General features: G+C 38.4%; 1 protein-coding gene across 1 annotated transcript in view; it reads left to right on the forward strand.

Moving 5' to 3' along the window:
• The first annotated feature begins 1,259 nt into the window (after positions 1-1,259).
• The window catches only part of LOC114664059 (protein lifeguard 1-like), a 99,897-nt gene continuing 76,156 nt past the window's right edge, over positions 1,260-25,000 (forward strand). Inside the window, exons 1-3 of the mRNA XM_051935987.1 lie at positions 1,260-1,365; positions 5,465-5,792; positions 7,662-7,740. Coding sequence (XP_051791947.1) covers positions 5,489-5,792; positions 7,662-7,740 — 383 coding nt within the window. The 5' untranslated portion in view covers positions 1,260-1,365; positions 5,465-5,488. The remainder of the gene's footprint in view (positions 1,366-5,464; positions 5,793-7,661; positions 7,741-25,000) is intronic.

Consider the following 25,000-nt stretch of genomic DNA (forward strand, 5'->3'; position numbering starts at 1 on the left):
ATTTGGTATAGTAGGCAGGATTAGATAGATAGATAGATAGATAGATAGATAGATAGATAGATAGATAGATAGATAGATAGATAGATAGATAGATATAATTTGGTATAGTAGGCAGGATTAGATAGATAGATAGATAGATAGATAGATAGATAGATAGATAGATAGATAGATAGATAGATAGATAGATAGATAGATAGATAGATAGATAGATAGATAGAATTTGGTATAGTAGGCAGGATTAGATAGATAGATAGATAGATAGATAGATAGATAGATAGATAGATAGATAGATAGATAGATAGATAGATAGATAGATAGATAGATAGACTCCTGGTCCAATTTTGGCACTTACTTTGTAGCTGTGTCTTTACAGCAAATTAAGTTATGAACACACAATGAGCAGCCTATTCCACACAAACAAACAAACAAAGAAACAAATAAAAATTGTGTCATAATCCTCAAATGTTCTTTAATCTCTGAAATGTTTCGCCAAATCCTGGTGTCAACGTATCCCTACAGACTTAATGTGACATCTACACTTAGTTATCCTGTAGAGATGGAGAAGCTGCCCAGTGCTCAGAATCAGCACACATGGAGCAGATCGTTGGTCAGCATCTTTTGAGTTCTTGGCCAAAAGGTTGTGGTGGTCTGGTGGTCATTTTAGAATACGGACAACACTACAGGTAGTGGAGGCAGGCGTGATGGTTAGCAGCTCCACCGTTAGTATCTCTGGGGGTGCAGATTTAAACCTGAGTGCCAGGAAGAAGACCGGCCATGAGATTTGCTAACCCCTGCTGCACACTCAGGTCAGAGCAGGTCATCGTCACTTTGCACTGCACTTACGCTTTTGAGCCCAGCATGCCGTACACTAATGACAAACAATGCAATGTCCGACCCCAATGCTGAGTGATATGCGGCACTGAAACAATCTGCACGCTCCTGTCAGACAACTCCTTAGAAAGTGCGAGAGTTTGGTCATTTTTTTGTGACTCTGTGAAGAACGTTAAGTGACCTGGACTGCCACGTGAACTGTGGACATGCTGAGGTTGTGATGATACAGTCACGTGGCATTCTGTACATTTGAGGTACCCGACATGGACATTTGTGTTGCCCTTACATCCCCAGGTCACTTTTTTTAAACATACAGTACGCACACAAGCCAGTCCGGCTCTTCTTATCAGCCCTTTGTGCGAGTCACCGAGAGATCAAAGTCTTTTTGTCATGGAAATGACAGGATAGAAGGTGGACTTTGGTCTCGGCGAGACTCGGCATGGCACATTTAAAGGATGTGTGACGTGCCCACTCGATCGAAGCACAGGAGCATCTCCCTCTTGTCTAACTTTCTGGCAGACTTCAGGCACACAGGTAAGCCTTTTATCTGTCATGGACTGGGATTAATGGGATTTTAGACGGCAGGCTCTATTTATCACCCCAGGCTCTGTAATGCCACCTATTTATGCTAATTATGAACTCAGTAAAGTATACGGACTTTCACAAATACTATCTTGAAGTATTCACCTTTTTACAGTGTTTTCAGTTCATTTCACTGAACATACGGCTTGCGTGTAAATCCTGGTATTACAGGAATGTCACTTTAATGGCGATGTATGAACAGGAGAAGCTGGCGAGTTGACCTTGCTAAGATATCTTTAAATGATCTCGGCATGCAGGCGTACAGCACTAAAGAAATTAAGCAGATGTACTGAAGTGAGTTGCACATTAATGGCTGTTGTTTCTCAAAGCCCAGACTCCTGATTGACTCATAATGTAAGTTCGGCTGACGCAGGGCGGTGTTTCACTGCCAGCGTTACTGGAGTTGGGGACTGGAGCCGGGCCTGGCAGCACTGGGCACCACACTTTAGTCAAACCAGCCCTCTTAAATTAAAACCTGCCGTTATGACACGTGGATCAATGTAAAGAACGGTCATATCATGTACTGTATATACAGCCTTGAGATATCTTCACATTGAGAACGAGTAACCAGCCAGACTCCACATCACAAATGCACAACAATCTTTACCTCCAGAGCTCCTGGCCCTCCTAGTGATACGTTAGGGTCTCATTTTAAACAATCAATGCTGAAGGTTATTGTTCATATTCTGAATATAATGCACCATCTCTACCATCTCTGAGGTTGAAGCAGCTGCAGCTCCAAGGTATCAATGGAATTCTGCTAGAAGATGTAGTTGGGTTGGTGGGCGCATCTCAGACTACCAGCCCTTCATCAGGACCAACTGTGAGAAAATCTAAAATACAGACAGTGGATTCAGAAAGTATCAGTGACCCTTTCTGTGTTGTACATGTCATTTGAAGTGGATACATTTGCCATTTTTGACCGGCAAGCTACACTTAATAACCAATAATAACAAAGGAAAGCGTGTCTTTAGAAAGGTTTGTAAGTTTATTAGAAATCAACGCTGAAACCTCTCATCCCTGGAAGTATTCAGATCTTGTGTTCAATACTGTGTTGAAGCCCCTTTGGTAGGAATTGCAAGTCTGTGTCTTCTTGGCGTAAGTCTCTACAAGCTTTGCACACTTGGATTTAAAAAGTTTATCCCATTCTTCCTGGCAAATCCTCTCAGGCTCTGTTAGACTGGATGGGAAGCGTCCGTGAACTGCCATCTTCGGGTCTCTGTGACCTGTGGGTTTTAAGTCTGGGCCACTCAAGGACATTCAGAGACTTGTCCCAAAGCCACCACGTCTTTGTCTTAGCTGTATGCTTCGGGTCATTGTCGTGCTAAACCGTCACCCCAGGCAGAGGTGTACTGTGCACTCTTCAAGGACCCCTCTGTATTTGATTGCATTCATCCTTCTCTCAGTCCTGACCGGACTCCCAGTCTCATGATGCTGCCACCACCAGGCAGGTGATGAGCAATACCAGGTCTTCACTAGATATGGTACTTGGAGTCCTGCCTGAAGAGTTTCAAGTTTGGTACTTGTCATTCCAACAGATGGCGCATCACAAACATTTGTAGCAATGTATTCTATTATTTCAAATGTTTATGATGCGCCACCTGTTGGAATGATACATACAATGGATTGTATTGCTACATACATTTCAAGATACATTCCAATAGATGGCGCAATGCAGACATTAACACTGAGGTCTATGTTGATTACTTAGATTTCAATCTGTTTAACCCTGATGGGCAGCACAGCTAAAAATCTCCATATATAAGTAAAGTGATAAGACGTCCGTCTGTCCAGTGTCTGTGCTCAGGTGTAATGTGACCAGGTGTCCACAAGAGGTCGAGAATGTCTAATGAGCAAAGATAAGTGGCCGGTGTAAGATAGTAAACCATGTGATGCATGTCCACGGGTCCGCAATAGGGCTGGAATGTCCGATGAAGAAAAGGCAAGAAGAAGGTAAAAGAATGAGGGATGGAAGGGCTATAATGTCCGAAACATAAAAGCGACAAGATGAATACATAAGGCATATCGTTTAATGAGACGTTCGTAAAAGTAGAACGCTATCGAAACAGGTGGACTGACCATTGTACCATCAAGCTTGTTTTAGTAAACGAGCAATGAAAATGAGGAGAAGAATCAACATCATCATCATCATCATCACCCTCCTCAAGCTGGCAGAGCATGGGACACACATATATGGTAAAGTACAAAGTACAATTAAATGGTCAACACAGCCTCACGCCTGCAACGGTTGACAGCGACTACATTTCAAACGTTTCCCTTCCAGGTAGAATCGTCGACGTTAAAACCTGAACTGACACTCCGCTTCCCCGTCCCCTGTTGGTCACCTCCGTCGGTGACTTGATGATTATGCTCTTCACTTTCATTCTCGTTGCATTTTTGCCATCACGACTTCTGTCGGCCTCACTCTCCAGAGTCAATCAATAAGTTGTTTGTAATTCTTGGGGTTCACACTTGACGCTTCATAACGTTACGTGACAATGACGCCCTTTCCGAAGTGCTGCCTGCGGCCATTGCCTCATCGTCTCACTCCACATGCTTTATGGGGGAGACGGGTTCGGCGGTGGACTTACCCCTGCTAAATGACCCCCCCCCCACACCAGAGCTGGGCCTGTGGACCCCCGTCCAGAGAAGGTGCTCACCTTGCACCCAGTGATGCTAGGATAGTTTCCAGCTTTCATAGCCATTAAGTCTATTACCTAGGCTTTAAATGTACTATAAGATAGCCTTTCCATAATGTTATCTAAATGAGGGCAATTAAAATAACTGGCAGTGTTACTCAAACTGCCTGGTGGGGGCTGGCACAAGCATCGCAAATCAAATTAATTTATAGGTCTTTGCTCATTCTGATAATATGGCGCCACATTAATAAAATAAATCACTGGCATTAAAGATGGCCTCCTGTTGTTAATGAGCCAGCCTAAACCAGTTCAGGGTGGCTGAGTCCTGCACAGGAGCACTTGGCACAAGGCAGAAGTGAGCCCTCCATGTCACCCAGTGAGTCAGAGGACAAACAGGACAAATCTCACATTGTCTTTCATTTTGTAGAGAAAAATGCCTGTTGAATGATATTTAGTTTAAATAAAAATTCTTTTGAACCTGGGAATGGAGTCTGGGTGGTTGTGTATGGGGTATGGGGGTCACTGCCTCCCCCAAACTTTATCCATTCCAACTGTCAGTCAGTCAGTCATTATCCAACCCGCTATATCCTAACACAGGGTCACGGGGGTCTGCTGGAGCCAAACCCAGCCAGCACAGGATGCAAGGCAGGAACAAATCCTGGGCAGGGTTACCAGCCCACCACAGGGCACACACACCTACACACCCACACACCAAGCACAACTGAGGATCGCCAATGCACCTAACCTGCATGTCTTTGGACTGTGGGAGGAAACCCACATAGACACGGGGAGAACATGCAAACTCCACACAGGGAAGCGAACCCAGACGGGTCTCCTAACTGCGAGGCAGCAGCGCTACTCACTGCGCCACCGTGCCGCCCATTCATTCCAACAATGATGGCCTATTTAATTATAACCTTTATATCATTGTTACGTAGATGCACAATTCTAACGGCTTTAAGAGTTCCTTTCATTTAGCAATAAAGTCGTGTGTTCTATAATGAATAAATACGATAGCGGTTAATCTCAATTAGGAAACCATAACAGTGAATTAAACTCAGTCATTTCTAAAAAATCATACAAATGTTTTACACTCTTGATCCAGGGCCCGGGGAGCTGCAGCCTGTCCGAGCAGCACTGGGCACAAGGACAGAATGAACCCTGGTCAGAAAGCCCACACACTGACACAGACACTTCCAAGACACCCGGACCTTGAGGTGGCAGTGTCACCTACTGTGCCATCATGCCACCCGTTTACCCTAATATAATTTGTAATTCAAAAACTCGCATGCCCACCTAATGAGGTCCTTACCAGCAGACTTTAGCTCAGTATCTCCACCCATCCTCAGCATCAGGGCAGCCCCCTTCTGCTCTAAGGGAGTTCAATCTTTTATCTTCTTTTTATCTTGTAGAAATAAAACAGAATTGGGCACCACATGGAAACGGACAAAACCCAAGTGCCAGTTGGAAGCATAGTGCCAAACTACAGCATGGCAGACCAAACGACGGCACAGTATCCATCGGCAAGGGGTGACCAAGAGAACGACTATTGGAAGCATGCCACGCCACTCCAGACCAGCCAAGGAAACAATGCCACGGTGTACCCCAATTCCCAGTACGACTCAGGACACCAGTATGGAAACTTTGTACAAGATCCGGGTCCTGCAGGGGTCGACGCGCCCCCCGCGTATTCCAATAACCTTCCTGACAACTGCTTCACGGAGAAGACTGTCAGACGAGGCAAGTACGCACCGTCATGTATGTTTGTAAGTCATATACATGTGACATATGTCAGCTATCACGGTTTATCAAATAGCACACTGCCACTCCGCTCACTCTTTAGTGGGGAGTACAACCGAGTGGCGTATAATTCAAATCATTCAATTAGAGCACAAGCTGTTGGTGTATTGGTGTTACCACACTGCATATGTGGTCCTGATATTCACAGTGCGAGGAGTCCATCCCATCATCATCGTCAAAAGTGGTGCTTTACCAGGTGACCCTTCTGTTTCAACAGAAATAACGAGGAATTTGACTTGATTGTCCCCTGAGTGGACATGGACGATGACAACAGTTCAGCTACAACTGCAGTTTTTTGTTCAGTAGATAATTGACGGGGTGGAAGACGATTCATTTTTCTAATTCCTTTAATTTCTCTCTTTGTGAGGTCCCCCCCTATCAAGGGCTGGCATTCCATTCAGAGTTAGTCCCAGCACTGTGCCCAGTGCTGCCCACATGACCCTGAAATGGATTAAGAAATGACCCACTTATATTATATATATATATAAACTTTACAGTGTCTGGAGTCAGAATCAGACAGGACAAGGTAAAGGGTTGGGGTCCTCAATGTATTCCCTGCTTAATGGCCAACTTGTTAGAAGCTTAAAGAAAGTACAAGGGACTGTCCTGGTGTCTGTGATAACACTGGTGAGGGCACTCCTAAGGATGCTGGCTCCTTCAGACTTCTGGTTTGCTTCGTTCTTATTTAGCAGACCAAGCTGAAGGGACGAGGCTCCTGGAGATGGAGCACAAGTGACGTCAGGTGTCCTCAACGGTTGCTTCCTCCACTCCAGAGGCAAAGGGTGATAAGGCAAAATTAACTTTGTTAGGTTTTTCCTCCAAATGCTCCCATAGCACTTGTATGTGACAACATTTACCTATAGAGGGTGCTAGAGAGCCCCAAAAACAAGTCCCAAGTTTAAATAAGTGGTTTACTACAGCAAAATACCACCCGACGGGTTTCTTGTCAAACTCCAAGCTCAACTACACTTCTCTTCTTCTCTTTCTTCCTCCATTCCTCCTAGGTGAGCTTTGTCCTCTTCTACCTGACTCCAACTAATCTGGGTGAGGCAGAATGGCTTCATTCATAAAAGACCCAGGAGCATTTCTAAGACGTTACACGTAGAAAGCAGGCAGAAGCCCCACAAAATAGGGTCCATTATTCCGTGTTGCACCCATGGAACCCAAAAGGGCTGCTCCATGGGACTACAGTTCCAAGCCCAGGTACCACAGTCCAAGGATGCTGCCATTTAGTGTGTTGTGCTAGCAGAAAGTACTGGCAGGGTGTCTCCCCCATCCCTTCATTGAAGTGGCTTCCCAGCCAGGTAAGGTTCTTTAGTCCAGTCCCACCGCGACACTTTATATTGGCGGAGGTGGGGAATGGGCTGCCCGTCTACCTGACAACTCCTGGCCAGGTAAGGAACCATGAACCAAATAAATGTATATATATATATATATTCAAATTCAAATATTGAATTGGATTCCTTAACTTTTTGTGAAAGAAACATATAGAGCTCTAAAATCCCCTCTTTCTTTCCTATTGACACATTAATCAAGAAGACGTCAAATAACCATCTAAGACAAAGATGTGCGTGAACTACCTCAAGTGTCTAAGACACTTTGTTCAGTACTTAGGTCGCTCTTACAGGACTTCTGTCTTGCTGTCAAATCCAATAACATTGCATGCAAATCAGCTCCTCCAATTCAGTTTTTTCTGTTTCCGTGAAAAGTGTAAAGAAAGAACAACAAAGCATTGGCTTGAAATTGCATGAAAAATATACCAGCTGATAAGACGTCTCCATCACTTGTTCTTTGTTTCATGTTCTGCAGCTTTTATCAGGAAGGTCTACTTAACGCTGATGGTTCAGATTGCCATTACAGTTGGCATCATCTGCATGTTTATTTATTGGTAAGTACAGGGTGGGCACGTTAATGGGAAGAAAGCAAAGGCAAATGAGGGTGTGTGGCCTACATTTGTGGACAAGCTAAGAAATTGGACTAGTTTTGGTTATTGCATTTCTCAGTTGTTCGTTTCTGGCATTAAATTCAAAATTTGTTATTTTTTAACTGAGTTACCTCAACAGCAAACAGAACGTTTTATAGTGGAAATGAAAATACACAAAAAGCACACACAGACATAGATAGATAGATAGATAGATAGATAGATAGATAGATAGATAGATAGATAGATAGATAGATAGATAGATAGATAGATAGATAGATAGATAGATAGATGCAAGGCACTATAAGAAAGATAGATAGACATGTGAAAGGCACGATATAATAGACTTATATAGGGTAAATGGTAAAAACTTGCCACCCCACTTACCTGTCAATGCAATGAATGAAAAGTGGCATACAGGCTTATCACAAAACACTATGCATCAGCAGTCAGCATAGACTCTTGGAATCTTGATAGATAGATAGATAGATAGATAGATAGATAGATAGATAGATAGATAGATAGATAGATAGATAGATAGATAGATAGATAGATAGATAGATAGATAGATAGATAGATAGTGTAGTTAGCAGGATCAGATAGATATGTGACAGGCACTATATAATAGATAGATAGATAGATAGATAGATAGATAGATAGATAGATAGATAGATAGATAGATAGATAGATAGATAGATAGATAGTGTAGTTGGCAGGATTAGATAGATAGATAGATAGATAGATAGATAGATAGATAGATAGATAGATAGATAGATAGATAGATAGTTGCAAGGCACTATAAGATATATAGATAGACAGATATGTTAAAGGCACTATATAATAGACTTATATAGGGTAAATGGTAAAAACTTGCCACCCCACTTACCTGTCAATGCATGTGAATGGAAAGTGGCATATAGGCTTATCACAAAACAGTATGCATGAGCAGTCAGCACAGACTCTTGGAATCTTGATAGATACATAGATAGATAGATAGATAGATAGATAGATAGATAGATAGATAGATAGATAGATAGATAGATAGATAGATAGATAGATAGATAGTGAAGTTAGCAGGATTAGATAGATAGATAGATAGATAGATAGATAGATAGATAGATAGATAGATAGATAGATAGATAGATAGATAGATAGATAGATAGATAGATAGATAGATAGATAGATAGATAGATATGTGACAGGCACTATATAATAGATAGATAGATAGATAGATAGATAGATAGATAGATAGATAGATAGATAGATAGATAGATAGATAGATAGATAGATAGATAGATAGATAGTTGGCAGGATTAGATAGATAGATAGATAGATAGATAGATAGATAGATAGATAGATAGATAGATAGATAGATAGATAGATAGATAGATAGATATGTGACAGGCACTATATAATAGATAGATAGATAGATAGATAGATAGATAGATAGATAGATAGATAGATAGATAGATAGATAGATAGATAGATAGATAGATAGATAGTTGGCAGGATTAGATAGATAGATAGATAGATAGATAGATAGATAGATAGATAGATAGATAGATAGATAGATAGATAGATAGATAGATAGAGTTTTTTTTACATAACAGTAAACCAAACGCAATCTTAAGTCTAACAGAAAACATATATACACATTCCTATTGATGAATATTCAGTATCAAAAACATTACATACTCAGAATTGTTCTTAGAATAAAATATATATTTATCTAATCCCTCCCATTGTTTCCACCCTCCAATCCCACTTATCCTTAGTATTCTTTATTATCTCAAATCTACAAATAAGTAAAACACCAAACTCAGAGTACAAATTGTAAATAATAATCATCAGCACATTTACAAAGGACATTATTTACGCACCAGAATTCTTTAAACTGTGCTAAATTATTTGTAGACTTATAAAAATAGATATCCACCAATATTCTACTTTCACACACTTTTCTAAAAAAGACAACAACATCTTAAATCCCACTCCCAGTAATTTTGTTTTTACGTGTCTTCCATATTGACAGTTTTGCCTGCCCGATAATAAAATTAATTAAATTCATAATTTCTCTGGTTTGTCTTGTAATTTTCACCCCAAACACAAACACCGTGCTATTATACGGGACCCCCAGCCCTTCTACTATTCTTTCAATTATACTAAAGAAGCTCTGGAGTCTCCCACAGTACATAAAAGCATGAAACACAGTTTCCCGCAGACCACAAAAAGGACAGCAATCAGAAACCCCTGGACATATAATCGATAAGACGGAGTTCACCGCTAATATCCCATGCACCAACCTCCACTGTAGGTCTCCCACCCTACTGGCCAATGGTGGCTTATACAACGACCTCCAGGCGGGGTTCAGTCCTTGAAGGGCTCCGAGTTTGTCTCTCCAAGGTGTGTCATGTCTTCGTGTCCTCAGCTGTTCCAGGTTGTTCACCTTCACGCAGATCCTATAAAGCTGCTTCCCCGGCACCGTAGGCAGAGATAACGCCTCAAGAGAACGTAATGTTAAAACATCGGTCTCACCGTCCCTCAGTTCAACAGCTGGAGATACAGTAAGTGTTGGAAAAGGCGTTTCGTCAGTTGGTTTCAGTCGTGAGGTGAACATTCTGTGCAGGAGTGTCATGGATTCCCTGTCCAGTGATGATCTTATCTTACACAGAAACTTCTCCATGAGGCGCAATGAGTGCACTCCTGTCTCCTCTGCTACCACCTGTGCACTTTTCCAAGTGTAATTTTCCCAGTCAATTATGTCTTTTATTGTGGTTATTCTATGTATTATGAAATGATGAATAAAGTTTTCAGAAAGTCCAGTAGCAGTGCCAACAGCAGGATTGTAGAGCAGCGGTTCATCAAGGACCCAAAAAGAGGAAAGGTCATCACAGTCCTTTTTGATCGACAGCAGTTGCCATGCTGCTAGAAGGCTTTTATAAAACTCTGGCACATGTAAAGTCCCGATCTTATCAAAATGGCAGAGCAGTAAACTTTTACCAAGTCCCATATGCCTGGCCTGTTTAAAAAAAAGTACGGCCAAGTTCATCCACTGGCTCTGCTCAACAGAGTACAGCAGTTTCTGAATGGTCTGAAGGCGGAAAGCAGCAATCCTGCTGGTAATGTCAACAAGTCCTTGTCCGCCTTCATCCAACGGCAAGAAAAGAACGCCCTTCCGTATCCAATGGGTACCATTCCAAAAGAAATCCATGATCGCTTCTTGTATCTGCTGAACAAGCACAGGTGGAGGTTGCAGACAAATACATTTGTGCCACAGGCTGGAGGTCACCAAGTTATTAATTACCAGCATCCGTCCTCTATAAGATAACTGAGGGAGTATCCACTTCCACTTAGCGAGCCGAGCTGTAACCTTGTCCAACAGACCCTCCCAGTTTTTTTGGATGTAGTGGTCATCTCCGAGATGGACTCCCAAGTACAGGAAACCCCCAGTGGTCCACTGCAGACCCCCTTCCAGTCGAGGAGGACTACATCCTGTCCAGTTCCCAACCAGCACTGCACTGCTTTTATTCCAGTTAATTTTGGCCGAAGACGCTTTACTGTAATTTCGCAGACAGTTCGTTAGTTTGTCCAAATCCTTCTGGTCTTTGATGACAACTGTGAGATCATCAGCATAAGCCGTGACTTTCACAGAGTCCATGTTGCAGTTGGGGATGGTGAGACCAGTCAGCACCTTCCTCAGGTGCACCAGGAAAGGCTCCAACGCCAGAGCATACAACATACCAGACAAAGAGCAGCCCTGTCTGACTCCTCTTCTGACGCCGAAAGGTGCGCACAAACCACCATTGACCTTGATTATACCAGAAATGTCACTATAAAGCAATCGAATATAATTAATAAAAGATTCCCCAAACCCAAAAGCCTTCATGGTATTCCATAAAAAAGAGTGACTGACCCTATCAAAAGCTTTTTCCTGGTCGAGAAAAATAAGACCAGTCCGAAAACCAAACAGTTTTGCAGCAGATAAAATGTCCCGAATTAAAAAAATGTTATCTCCCCAAAACCTGGACCATCCTGTGGCTAAGGCTTTGGAGAGAACTTTATAATCTGCACATAAGAGAGACACTGGCCGCCAGTTCTTAATGAGACACAAGTCTCCCTTCTTTGGTAGCAGCGTGATCACAGCTCTACGGCAGCTTTGAGGTAACAAACCAGTTTTAAAACTCCACTGAAACACTTCCAACAAGTCCAGACCAATGACATCCCAGAACTCTTTGTAAAATTCCACTGGAATGCCATCGATTCCCGGGACCTTCCCTGTATTCAGCTGTCCCAGGGCTGTGGTGAGTTCTGCAAAGGTCACCTCACTATTTATATCTGCCACGTCTGCGTTGGGGAGCTGTGGTAAGTCCTGCAAAAAAGCCTGTTGGTCTTCACTGCCACCATCTCCATCTGCAGCAAACAAAAGTTCATAAAATTCGCGGACCACCTGCCTTATTTCACTTGGCTCTTGTGTCTCTCTGCCATCAGGTGTTCTTATGCAATGTAAGAGTTTACTCTGCGAGTTTTTTTTCTCCAACCCAAAAAAGTACTGCGTTGGTGCATCCATCTCATTCAACCGCTGAAAGCAGGCCCTCACTAAAGCCCCCTGAGCCCTGGTCTCAAGCAGGTGGGCCAACCCCAGTTTAGCAGTAGTCAGGCTCGCCTGCAGCTGCTCATTTGGACCCTTCTCTAGTTGTTGTTGAAGCTCAGCTATTTGATATTCCAAAGCTGCCATTTCTGACCGCAATACTTGGGTGACATTTCTGGTATACTCCTGACACAAAGCCCGGATGTGACTCTTCCCAACCTCCCACCACAGTTGTAAGCTGGTGAACTCCTTCTTCATAGCCTTCCAACCTCCCCAGAAATGAACAAACAACTCTTTAAAGTTCTGATCTTTAAGGAGGAGTGTGTTAAAATGCCAGTGTGGACTACGGGGTCTGTACACGTTAAAAAGAAGTGAACAACACACCAGACTGTGATCGGAGAAACCAGTAGGCACAATAGAGCACACTTTAAATAACCCTAACAGGTGCTTAAAACTGTAAAAATGATCGAGTCTCGCCATTGAGATCGTGTTTCCACTCGTCCTCCCCCACGTGTATTGCCGACAAGTCTCATTTTTAGACCTCCATACATCTTCCAGCCCAAAGTCCTTAATTATTTTTCCCAGAGCTCGCACTGAGCGAGGGTGCTGTTCCAGTCCATTGTTTCTATCCATCCTTGAGTCAAGTGTACAATTAAAATAACCACCTAACACCACCACTTCCTCAGGGTCACACTTTGATAAAAGATCTCTTAACTTGGTAAAGAAGTGGAGCCTCTCCTCACCCTCATTCGGGGCGTACACATTAATAAAAGTGACGACGCTGCCTTGAAGTTTTACTGACACTTTCAAGAGTCTCCCTTTCACCAACTCATCAGTCCTGCAGACTTCTACCTGAAGCCCTCCAAGAAATAAAATGGCCACTCCAGCACTAACATTTGTCCCATTGCTAAAGAAAATGTCCCCTTTCCAATCCCTGCTCCACTCCCACTGATTATGCTCATCAATGTGGGTTTCTTGTAGAAAGGTGACATTCAAATCTTTTTGTCTTATAAAATCAAAAAGTGCGACCCTCTTATCAGGACTTCTCCCCCCATTAATATTTAGGGTTCCTATTTGTACACTTGCCATAACACCTGAATATATGGATGAACACACAATGAAACACAGGGACCACCACAAATACTGTGGAGTGAATTTAACAGGGGGCTTAGCCATTAGGAGGTGTTTAAATTGGACTGTTTCCTCAGTTTGCTGGTTAAGTTCTTGAGCCTCACGAGCTCTTTAACATCAAACATCGCGGAGGCTGCTTTGTCCCGCCGCAACCCGCGGATTGACGATATAAAGAGGTCAATGTCTGGAAAAAACTCAACCACGTCCACCCCCTTTTTACCGGCGGTATTCACCAAAAACTCTTTTACACTTTGAGCGCTGTAACCCCCCCTGGCTTTTAACTCTGGGGGCTCCGAGGCAGCAGACCCATCAGAGATATTACCGTCATCAGTTTCTTCCCCGACATTCCCCGCAATTGATCCGTCATCGGCCGTCTCCGCGTAGACGGGAACATCCTCCTGACAAGGACCATAGGTGGGATCCTCTCCAATGACCCCCAAGCCCTGACTTAAAACAAATTTCTTACGTGCCCGCTCTTCTCTTTCACCTTGCCTCTTTTGAGCAGGACATTTAAATTCACCCTTTTCCTCAGGCTCGTTGCTGCCTCCCTCGTCCATGTCTATGTCTCCCCACACACTTTCTGCTGCTGCTGTTGTTGTTGTTGTTTGACCTTCCGTCTTACTACCGCCTTCATTCGGCTCATCCCTGGGAGGCACCTGATCCTCTTGCCCCTCAAATCTTGAGGCATTTCTATTCTTAACACCCCGCGCCTCTACAAGCGCCTCTGCGCCATTAGCCACTACAGGACGATCTTTCACTTCCTGCCCCTCTTTTTCTGTAACTTCAGGGTCAGTTTTCTTGTGTCCATGTTGTTTCTCAGGACACTGTTTGATTAAATGGGCTTCACTCCCACACCCAAAACATTTCATTTCGTTAGAAGTGACGAATATCACATAATCGAAACCTTCCACTCTAAACTTCATTGCCACGTTTAAGTCATCGTCCACTCTATTTAAAACCATATAAACTTGTCTTCTGAAAGACAAGACATGTTTTAGATCTGGCGATTTACAACCTAAAGGAATATATCGAATTTTAGACACCAAACGCCCATGCCGCTCCAACTCTTCTGCTATAGTTTCGTTCTTGAGAAAGGGCGGCGCATTCGAAATTGTCACTCTGCGTGACGGGACGGCTAAAGGGGAAACCTGTACAAAGGAGCCATTTATAACAACCCCCTTCTCAACCACAATGGGAACTAAATCCACAGAGCTCAAAAAAACAACGATGGACCCGCTCATTCGTGAAGCCGACTTGATATTCTAACATCCTATCACTTCGCCAACCGCCAAAACCCCCGCCTCCAAAGGGACAAACTCCTCCGATAAAAGTTTAATCCCATGGCGGCGGCTTAGACGCTCAAGATTCGCAGCCATTGCGGCTGCCGTGGCCTAAGCCACTCAGTACAAAACAAGTTTTATCTGTTTACACCAAAGAAAGATAGAAATAAGAATATAGAATATCAGAAGAAAAAAGAAAAACCACACTCAGCGCACCACGTCCACCAAGAGGCACACTCGCAAACACGCGAAACAACCACCCAGCATGCACAGCGACAGCGAAACAGGAAGGAGATAGATAGATAGATAGATAGATAGATAGATAGATAGATAGATAGATAGATAGATAGATAGATAGATAGATAGATAGATAGATAGATAGATAGATGCAAGGCACTATAAGATAGACAGATATTTGAAAGGCACTATAGAATAGACTTATATAGGGTAAACGGTAAAAACTTGCCACCCCACTTACCTGTCAATGCATATGAATAAAAAGTGGCATATAGGCTTATCACAAAACATTATGCATCAGCAGTCAGCACAGACTCTTGGAATCTTTATAGATAGATAGATAGATAGATAGATAGATAGATAGATAGATAGATAGATAGATAGATAGATAGATAGATAGATAGATAGATAGATAGATAGATAGATAGTTGCAAGGCACTATAAGATATATAGATAGACAGATATGTTAAAGGCACTATATAATAGACTTATATAGGGTAAATGGTAAAAACTTGCCACCCCACTTACCTGTCAATGCATGTGAAAGGAAAGTGGCATATAGGCTTATCACAAAACAGTATGCATGAGCAGTCAGCACAGACTCTTGGAATTTTTATAGATAGATAGATAGATAGATAGATAGATAGATAGATAGATAGATAGATAGATAGATAGATAGATAGATAGATAGATAGATAGATAGATATGTAAAATGCACTATATAATAGATAGATAGATAGATAGATAGATAGATAGATAGATAGATAGATAGATAGATAGATAGATAGATAGATAGATAGATAGATAGATGCAAGGCACTATAAGATAGATAGATATGTGAAAGGCACTATATATTAGACTTATATAGGGTAAATAGTCAAAACTTGCCACCCCACTTACCTGTCAATGCATATGAATGAAAAGTGGCATATAGGCTAATCACAAAACAGTATGCATCAGCAGTCAGCACAGACTCTTGGAATCTTTATAGATAGATAGATAGATAGATAGATAGATAGATAGATAGATAGATAGATAGATAGATAGATAGATAGATAGATAGATAGATAGATAGTGTAGTTAGCAGGATTAGATAGATAGATATGTGAAAGGCACTATATAATAGATAGATAGATAGATAGATAGATAGATAGATAGATAGATAGATAGATAGATAGATAGATAGATAGATAGATAGATAGATAGATTGATTGTTGCAAGGCACTATAAGATAGATAGATAGAATGTGAAAGGCACTATATATTAGACTTATATAGGGTAAACAGTAAAAACTTGCCACACCACTTACCTGTCAATGCATATGAATGAAAAGTGGCATATAGGCTTATCACAAAACAGTATGCATCAGCAGTCAGCACAGACTCTTGGAATCTTTATAGATAGATAGATAGATAGATAGATAGATAGATAGATAGATAGATAGATAGATAGATAGATAGATAGATAGATAGATAGATAGATAGATAGTTGCAAGGCACTATAAGATATATAGATAGACAGATATGTTAAAGGCACTATATAATAGACTTATATAGGGTAAATGGTAAAAACTTGCCACCCCACTTACCTGTCAATGCATGTGAAAGGAAAGTGGCATATAGGCTTATCACAAAACAGTATGCATGAGCAGTCAGCACAGACTCTTGGAATTTTTATAGATAGATAGATAGATAGATAGATAGATAGATAGATAGATAGATAGATAGATAGATAGATAGATAGATAGATAGATAGATAGATAGATAGATAGATAGATAGATAGATAGATAGATAGTTGCAAGGCACTGTAAGATATATAGATAGACAGATATGTTAAAGGCACTATATAATAGACTTATATAGTGTAAATGGTAAAAACTTGCCACCCCACTTACCTGTCAATGCATGTGAATTGAAAGTGGCATATAGGCTTATCACAAAAAAGTATGCATGAGCAGTCAGCACAGACTCTTGGAATTTTTATAGATAGATAGATAGATAGATAGATAGATAGATAGATAGATAGATAGATAGATAGATAGATAGATAGATAGATAGATAGATAGATAGATAGATAGATATGTGAAAGGCACTATATAATAGATAGATAGATAGATAGATAGATAGATAGATAGATAGATAGATAGATAGATAGATAGATAGATAGATGCAAGGCACTATAAGATAGATAGATATGTGAAAGGCACTATATATTAGACTTATATAGGGTAAACAGTCAAAACTTGCCAACCCACTTACCTGTCAATGCATATGAATGAAAAGTGGCATATAGGCTAATCACAAAACAGTATGCATCAGCAGTCAGCACAGACTCTTGGAATCTTTATAGATAGATAGATAGATAGATAGATAGATAGATAGATAGATAGATAGATAGATAGATAGATAGATAGATAGATAGATAGATAGATAGATAGTGTAGTTAGCAGGATTAGATAGATAGATATGTGAAAGGCACTATATAATAGATAGATAGATAGATACATAGATAGATAGATAGATAGATAGATAGATAGATAGATAGATAGATAGATAGATAGATAGATAGATAGATAGATAGATAGTTGCAAGGCACTATAAGATATATAGATAGACAGATATGTTAAAGGCACTTTATAATAGACTTATATAGGGTAAATGGTAAAAACTTGCCACCCGACTTACCTGTCAATGCATGTGAAAGGAAAGTGGCATATAGGCTTATCACAAAACAGTATGCATGAGCAGTCAGCACAGACTCTTGGAATTTTTATAGATAGATAGATAGATAGATAGATAGATAGATAGATAGATAGATAGATAGATAGATAGATAGATAGATAGATAGATAGATAGTGTAGTTAGCAGGATTAGATAGATAGATATGTGAAAGGCACTATATAATAGATAGATAGATAGATAGATAGATAGATAGATAGATAGATAGATAGATAGATAGATAGATAGATAGATAGATAGATAGATAGATAGATAGATATGTGAAAGGCACTATATAATAGATAGATAGATAGATAGATAGATAGATAGATAGATAGATAGATAGATAGATAGATAGATAGATAGATAGATAGATAGATAGATGCAAGGCACTATAAGATAGATAGATATGTGAAAGGCACTATATATTAGACTTATATAGGGTAAACAGTCAAAACTTGCCAACCCACTTACCTGTCAATGCATATGAATGAAAAGTGGCATATAGGCTAATCACAAAACAGTATGCATCAGCAGTCAGCACAGACTCTTGGAATCTTTATAGATAGATAGATAGATAGATAGATAGATAGATAGATAGATAGATAGATAGATAGATAGATAGATAGATAGATAGATAGATAGATAGATAGATAGATAGATAGTGTAGTTAGCAGGATTAGATAGATAGATATGTGAAAGGCACTATATAATAGATAGATAGATAGATAGATAGATAGATAGATAGATAGATAGATAGATAGATAGATAGATAGATAGATAGATAGATAGATAGATAGATAGATAGATAGTTGCAAGGCACTATAAGATATATAGATAGACAGATATGTTAAAGGCACTATATAATAGACTTATATAGGGTAAATGGTAAAAACTTGCCACCCGACTTACCTGTCAATGCATGTGAAAGGAAAGTGGCATATAGGCTTATCACAAAACAGTATGCATGAGCAGTCAGCACAGACTCTTGGAATTTTTATAGATAGATAGATAGATAGATAGATAGATAGATAGATAGATAGATAGATAGATAGATAGATAGATAGATAGATAGATAGATAGATAGATAGATAGATAGATTGTTGCAAGGCACTATAAGATAGATAGATAGATATGTGAAAGGCACTATATATTAGACTTATATAGGGAAAACAGTAAACACTTGCCACACCACTTACCTGTCAATGCATATGAATGAAAAGTGGCATATAGGCTTATCACAAAACAGTATGCATCAGCAGTCAGCACAGACTCTTGGAATCTTTATAGATAGATAGATAGATAGATAGATAGATAGATAGATAGATAGATAGATAGATAGATAGATAGATAGATAGATAGATAGATAGATAGATCGTTGCAAGGCACTATAAGATATATAGATAGACAGATATGTTAAAGGCACTATATAATAGACTTATATAGGGTAAATGGTAAAAACTTGCCACCCCACTTACCTGTCAATGCATGTGAATGGAAAGTGGCATATAGGCTTATCACAAAAAAGTATGCATGAGCAGTCAGCACAGACTCTTGGAATTTTTATAGATAGATAGATAGATAGATAGATAGATAGATAGATAGATAGATAGATAGATAGATAGATAGATAGATAGATAGATAGATAGATAGATAGTTGCAAGGCCCTATAACATAGATATGTGAAAGGCACTATATATTAGACTTATATAGGGTAAACAGTAAAAACTTGCCAACCCACTTACCTGTCAATGCATATGAATGAAAAGTGGCATATAGGCTTATCACAAAACAGTATGCATCAGCAGTCAGCACAGACTCTTGGAATCTTTATAGATAGATAGATAGATAGATAGATAGATAGATAGATAGATAGATAGATAGATAGATAGATAGATAGATAGATAGATAGACAGATATGTGAAAGGCACTATATAATAGATAGATAGATAGATTGATAGATAGATAGATAGATAGATAGATAGATAGATAGATAGATAGATAGATAGATAGATAGATAGATAGATAGATAGATAGATAGATAGATAGATTGTTGCAAGGCACTATAAGATAGATAGATAGATATGTGAAAGGAACTATATATTAGACTTATATAGGGTAAACAGTAAAAACTTGCCACACCACTTACCTGTCAATGCATATGAATGAAAAGTGGCATATAGGCTTATCACAAAACAGTATGCATCAGCAGTCAGCACAGACTCTTGGAATCTTTATAGATAGATAGATAGATAGATAGATAGATAGATAGATAGATAGATAGATAGATAGATAGATAGATAGATCGTTGCAAGGCACTATAAGATATATAGATAGACAGATATGTTAAAGGCACTATATAATAGACTTATATAGGGTAAATGGTAAAAACTTGCCACCCCACTTACCTGTCAATGCATGTGAATGGAAAGTGGCATATAGGCTAATCACAAAACAGTATGCATCAGCAGTCAGCACAGACTCTTGGAATCTTTATAGATAGATAGATAGATAGATAGATAGATAGATAGATAGATAGATAGATAGATAGATAGATAGATAGATAGATAGATAGTGTAGTTAGCAGGATTAGATAGATAGATATGTGAAAGGCACTATATAATAGATAGATAGATAGATACATAGATAGATAGATAGATAGATAGATAGATAGATAGATAGATAGATAGATAGATAGATAGATAGATAGATAGATAGATAGTTGCAAGGCACTATAAGATATATAGATAGACAGATATGTTAAAGGCACTTTATAATAGACTTATATAGGGTAAATGGTAAAAACTTGCCACCCGACTTACCTGTCAATGCATGTGAAAGGAAAGTGGCATATAGGCTTATCACAAAACAGTATGCATGAGCAGTCAGCACAGACTCTTGGAATTTTTATAGATAGATAGATAGATAGATAGATAGATAGATAGATAGATAGATAGATAGATAGATAGATAGATAGATAGATAGATAGTGTAGTTAGCAGGATTAGATAGATAGATATGTGAAAGGCACTATATAATAGATAGATAGATAGATAGATAGATAGATAGATAGATAGATAGATAGATAGATAGATAGATAGATAGATAGATAGATAGATAGATAGATAGATCGTTGCAAGGCACTATAAGATATATAGATAGACAGATATGTTAAAGGCACTATATAATAGACTTATATAGGGTAAATGGTAAAAACTTGCCACCCCACTTACCTGTCAATGCATGTGAATGGAAAGTGGCATATAGGCTAATCACAAAACAGTATGCATCAGCAGTCAGCACAGACTCTTGGAATCTTTATAGATAGATAGATAGATAGATAGATAGATAGATAGATAGATAGATAGATAGATAGATAGATAGATAGATAGATAGATAGATAGTGTAGTTAGCAGGATTAGATAGATAGATATGTGAAAGGCACTATATAATAGATAGATAGATAGATACATAGATAGATAGATAGATAGATAGATAGATAGATAGATAGATAGATAGATAGATAGATAGATAGTTGCAAGGCACTATAAGATATATAGATAGACAGATATGTTAAAGGCACTTTATAATAGACTTATATAGGGTAAATGGTAAAAACTTGCCACCCGACTTACCTGTCAATGCATGTGAAAGGAAAGTGGCATATAGGCTTATCACAAAACAGTATGCATGAGCAGTCAGCACAGACTCTTGGAATTTTTATAGATAGATAGATAGATAGATAGATAGATAGATAGATAGATAGATAGATAGATAGATAGATAGATAGATAGATAGATAGATAGTGTAGTTAGCAGGATTAGATAGATAGATATGTGAAAGGCACTATATAATAGATAGATAGATAGATAGATAGATAGATAGATAGATAGATAGATAGATAGATAGATAGATAGATAGATAGATAGATAGATAGATAGATATGTGAAAGGCACTATATGATAGATAGATAGATAGATAGATAGATAGATAGATAGATAGATAGATAGATAGATAGATAGATAGATAGATAGATAGATAGATAGATAGATAGATAGATAGATAGATGCAAGGCACTATAAGATAGATAGATATGTGAAAGGCACTATATATTAGACTTATATAGGGTAAACAGTCAAAACTTGCCAACCCACTTACCTGTCAATGCATATGAATGAAAAGTGGCATATAGGCTAATCACAAAACAGTATGCATCAGCAGTCAGCACAGACTCTTGGAATCTTTATAGATAGATAGATAGATAGATAGATAGATAGATAGATAGATAGATAGATAGATAGATAGATAGATAGATAGATAGATAGATAGATAGTGTAGTTAGCAGGATTAGATAGATAGATATGTGAAAGGCACTATATAATAGATAGATAGATAGATACATAGATAGATAGATAGATAGATAGATAGATAGATAGATAGATAGATAGATAGATAGATAGATAGATAGATAGATAGATAGATAGTTGCAAGGCACTATAAGATATATAGATAGACAGATATGTTAAAGGCACTATATAATAGACTTATATAGGGTAAATGGTAAAAACTTGCCACCCGACTTACCTGTCAATGCATGTGAAAGGAAAGTGGCATATAGGCTTATCACAAAACAGTATGCATGAGCAGTCAGCACAGACTCTTGGAATTTTTATAGATAGATAGATAGATAGATAGATAGATAGATAGATAGATAGATAGATAGATAGATAGATAGATAGATAGATAGATAGATAGATTGTTGCAAGGCACTATAAGATAGATAGATAGATATGTGAAAGGCACTATATATTAGACTTATATAGGGAAAACAGTAAACACTTGCCACACCACTTACCTGTCAATGCATATGAATGAAAAGTGGCATATAGGCTTATCACAAAACAGTATGCATCAGCAGTCAGCACAGACTCTTGGAATCTTTATAGATAGATAGATAGATAGATAGATAGATAGATAGATAGATAGATAGATAGATAGATAGATAGATAGATAGATAGATAGATAGATAGATAGATAGATAGATCGTTGCAAGGCACTATAAGATATATAGATAGACAGATATGTTAAAGGCACTATATAATAGACTTATATAGGGTAAATGGTAAAAACTTGCCACCCCACTTACCTGTCAATGCATGTGAATGGAAAGTGGCATATAGGCTTATCACAAAAAAGTATGCATGAGCAGTCAGCACAGACTCTTGGAATTTTTATAGATAGATAGATAGATAGATAGATAGATAGATAGATAGATAGATAGATAGATAGATAGATAGATAGATAGATAGATAGATAGATAGTTGCAAGGCCCTATAACATAGATATGTGAAAGGCACTATATATTAGACTTATATAGGGTAAACAGTAAAAACTTGCCACACCATTTACCTGTCAATGCATATGAATGAAAAGTGGCATATAGGCTTATCACAAAACAGTATGCATCAGCAGTCAGCACAGACTCTTGGAATCTTTATAGATAGATAGATAGATAGATAGATAGATAGATAGATAGATAGATAGATAGATAGATAGATAGATAGATAGATAGATAGATAGATAGATAGATATGTGAAAGGCACTATATAATAGATAGATAGATAGATTGATAGATAGATAGATATATAGATAGATAGATAGATAGATAGATAGATAGATAGATAGATAGATAGATAGATAGATAGATAGATAGATAGATAGATTGTTGCAAGGCACTATAAGATAGATAGATAGATATGTGAAAGGAACTATATATTAGACTTATATAGGGTAAACAGTAAAAACTTGCCACACCACTTACCTGTCAATGCATATGAATGAAAAGTGGCATATAGGCTTATCACAAAACAGTATGCATCAGCAGTCAGCACAGACTCTTGGAATCTTTATAGATAGATAGATAGATAGATAGATAGATAGATAGATAGATAGATAGATAGATAGATAGATAGATAGATAGATAGATAGATAGATCGTTGCAAGGCACTATAAGATATATAGATAGACAGATATGTTAAAGGCACTATATAATAGACTTATATAGGGTAAATGGTAAAAACTTGCCACCCCACTTACCTGTCAATGCATGTGAATGGAAAGTGGCATATAGGCTTATCACAAAAAAGTATGCATGAGCAGTCAGCACAGACTCTTGGAATTTTTATAGATAGATAGATAGATAGATAGATAGATAGATAGATAGATAGATAGATAGATAGATAGATAGATAGATAGATAGATAGATAGATAGATAGATAGATAGATAGATAGATAGTTGCAAGGCCCTATAACATAGATATGTGAAAGGCACTATATATTAGACTTATATAGGGTAAACAGTAAAAACTTGCCACACCATTTACCTGTCAATGCATATGAATGAAAAGTGGCATATAGGCTTATCACAAAACAGTATGCATCAGCAGTCAGCACAGACTCTTGGAATCTTTATAGATAGATAGATAGATAGATAGATAGATAGATAGATAGATAGATAGATAGATAGATAGATAGTGTAGTTAGCAGGATTAGATAGATAGATATGTGAAAGGCACTATATAATAGATAGATAGATAGATACATAGATAGATAGATAGATAGATAGATAGATAGATAGATAGATAGATAGATAGATAGATAGATAGATAGATAGATAGATAGATAGATAGTTGCAAGGCACTATAAGATATATAGATAGACAGATATGTTAAAGGCACTTTATAATAGACTTATATAGGGTAAATGGTAAAAACTTGCCACCCGACTTACCTGTCAATGCATGTGAAAGGAAAGTGGCATATAGGCTTATCACAAAACAGTATGCATGAGCAGTCAGCACAGACTCTTGGAATTTTTATAGATAGATAGATAGATAGATAGATAGATAGATAGATAGATAGATAGATAGATAGATAGATAGATAGATAGATAGATAGATAGATAGTGTAGTTAGCAGGATTAGATAGATAGATATGTGAAAGGCACTATATAATAGATAGATAGATAGATAGATAGATAGATAGATAGATAGATAGATAGATAGATAGATAGATAGATAGATAGATAGATTGTTGCAAGGCACTATAAGATAGATAGATAGATATTTGAAAGGAACTATATATTAGACTTATATAGGGTAAACAGTAAAAACTTGCCACACCACTTACCTGTCAATGCATATGAATGAAAAGTGGCATATAGGCTTATCACAAAACAGTATGCATCAGCAGTCAGCACAGACTCTTGGAATCTTT

Source organism: Erpetoichthys calabaricus, chromosome 13 (genome assembly GCF_900747795.2).
Source record: "Erpetoichthys calabaricus chromosome 13, fErpCal1.3, whole genome shotgun sequence".
Classification (NCBI taxonomy): Eukaryota; Metazoa; Chordata; class Cladistia; order Polypteriformes; family Polypteridae; genus Erpetoichthys; species Erpetoichthys calabaricus.